This window comes from Coturnix japonica, linkage group LGE22C19W28_E50C23 (assembly GCF_001577835.2).
Source record: "Coturnix japonica isolate 7356 linkage group LGE22C19W28_E50C23, Coturnix japonica 2.1, whole genome shotgun sequence".
In the NCBI taxonomy this organism is placed as follows: domain Eukaryota; kingdom Metazoa; phylum Chordata; class Aves; order Galliformes; family Phasianidae; genus Coturnix; species Coturnix japonica.
In genome coordinates, this window is record NC_029544.1 from 593,765 (window position 1) to 596,114 (window position 2,350).

Consider the following 2,350-nt stretch of genomic DNA (forward strand, 5'->3'; position numbering starts at 1 on the left):
CTCCAGGTTCCTCTTCAGCTCCTCCACGTTCACCTCTCCCGTCTCCAGCTGCTTCACCATGTAACGGAGCCTGCGTGGGGCGGGTGGCAGCTGGCACCCCACTGCGACCCCCAGTGGGGCAGCGAGATGGGATGTGAATGGGGGGAGATAAGGAGGGGGGTACCCAGTGCTGGTTATGGGGGTCAGGGCTGAGCTGGGGCACCCAAACCCCCCCATTATCAGATGGTGAACCCCCCCCCTGTCTGTCACACGCGTGTGCACGCAGCCCCCGGTCCGTCTGTCTGTGTGTCCGTGTGTCTGTCGTGCTGGGGATGGGGGCGGTGCTGAAGGGGGGGGAGGGAGGAGGAAATCCCATCTGCCATCACTTCTGTGTGCTCATACAGGGATGGGGATGGGGGGGGACCAGACACTGTCTCTATATGAGCCCTGCGGACACCACGGCCGCTCTGTCACTGCCACCTGGTGTCCCATGGCCACCAATGCTGCTCATCGGTACCCATCAGGGACACCAGGACCCCATAGGAACCCATCAGTGCCACCAGGTACCAACCAAGACCCTATAGGTACACCCCCAGGTCCCCATCAGTGCCACCAAACAAGGACCCTATAGGAACCCCCAGGTTCCCATCAGTACCACTTAGTGCCACCATAGGAACCCCTCAGCTCCCCATCACAGCCACCAGGCACCAACCAGGACCCCATAGGAACCCCCTAGGTCCCCATCAGTGCCACCTGGCACCACTAAGGACCCCATAGGAGCCCCCAGGTCCCATCAGTGCCACCTGTTGCCATCAGGTCCCCATCAGTGCCACCAACCAAGACCCCATAGGTACCCTCAGGTCCCACCACTGCCACCTAGCACCACTAAGGACCCCATAGGTACCCCCAGATCCCCATCACTGCCCCCTAGAGCCACCATAGGAACCCCCCATGTCCCTATCAGTGCCACTAGGCACCAACCAGGACCCCATAGGTACCCCCAGGTCCCACCACTGCCACCTAGCACCACTAAGGACCCCATAGGTACCCCTAGGTCTCCATCACTGCCCCCTACTGCCACCATAGGAACCCCCCAGGTCCCTATCAGTGCCACTAGGCACCAACCAGGACCCCATAGGTACCTTCAGGTCCCATCACAGCCACCTGGCACCACTAAGGACCCCATAGGTACCCCTGGTCCCCATCACTGCCCCCTACTGCCACCATAGGAACCCCCCAGGTCCCATCAGTGCCACCAGGACCCCCACATCCTTCACATGGGGACGATTCCCAGACGGGGACCCCGATGCACGTCACCTCCGGCTGTGGGTCCTGGCTTAGGGCCCGGCCCGGCCTCAAGGGATGGCCACGATTTAATTAAGGGCTGATTAAGAAAGCAGCGGTGGCAGCTTCCTGCCGGCTCCTCCAGCCTCCCGCTCCCTGGCAGCTCTCGGCCTCGTTAGCGCTAATGAGAGCTGGCAGCGGGCAAAAGGCACGGCCCGACGAGAGACCAGGAGCTGCAGGAACATTGTGCCACCAACCAGGACCCCATAGGTAACAGCAGGTCCCCATCACTGCCACCAAACAAGGACCCTATAGGAACCCCCAGGTCCCCATCAGTACCACCTAGTGCCACCATAGGGACCCCTCAGCTCCCTATCAATGCCACCAGGCACCACTAAGGACCCCATAGGTACCCCCAGATCCCCATCAGTGCCACCAAACAAGACCCCAAAGGTATCCCTAGGTCCTATCAGTGCCACCAGGCACCACTAAGGACCCCATAGGTACCCCCAGGCCCCCATCACTGCCACCTGGTGCCACCAAGGACCCCACAGGAACCCACAGGTCTCCATCAGTAGCACCCGGTGCCACCAAGGACCCCAAATGTACCCCCAGGTCCCCATCAGTGCCACCAGGCACCGCTAAAGACCCCATAGGAACCAAACAGGCCCCCATCACTGCCACCTGGCACCAACCAGGACCCCAAAAGTACCCCCCTGGTCCCCATCACTGCCACCTGGTGCCACCAAGACCCCATAGGAACCCCCAGGTCCCCATCAGTGCCACCAACCAGGTCTCAATAGGAACCCCCAGTTTCCATCATTGCCACCTGATGCCACTAAGGACCCCATAAGAACCCCCAGGTCCCCATCAATGCCACCAACCAGGTCTCAATAGGAACCCCCAGGTCCCCCTCACTGCCACCGGGTGCCACCAAGACCCCATAGGAACCCCCAGGTCCCCATCAGTGCCACCTGGCACAACTAAGGACCCCATAGGAACCCCCAGGTCCCCATCAGTGCCACCAAGGACCCCATAGGACCCCCCAGCTCCCCATCAATGCCACCTGATGCCACCAAGGACCCCA

At 61.4% G+C, this 2,350-nt stretch overlaps 1 protein-coding gene across 1 annotated transcript in view; it reads right to left on the bottom strand.

Moving 5' to 3' along the window:
* The window catches only part of PDE1B (phosphodiesterase 1B), a 10,245-nt gene extending 10,134 nt beyond the window's left edge, over window positions 1–111 (bottom strand). The window contains exon 1 of the mRNA XM_015886875.2: window positions 2–111. Coding sequence (XP_015742361.1) covers window positions 2–60 — 59 coding nt within the window. The 5' untranslated portion in view covers window positions 61–111. The remainder of the gene's footprint in view (window position 1) is intronic.
* Between the last annotated feature and the right edge of the window lie 2,239 nt (window positions 112–2,350).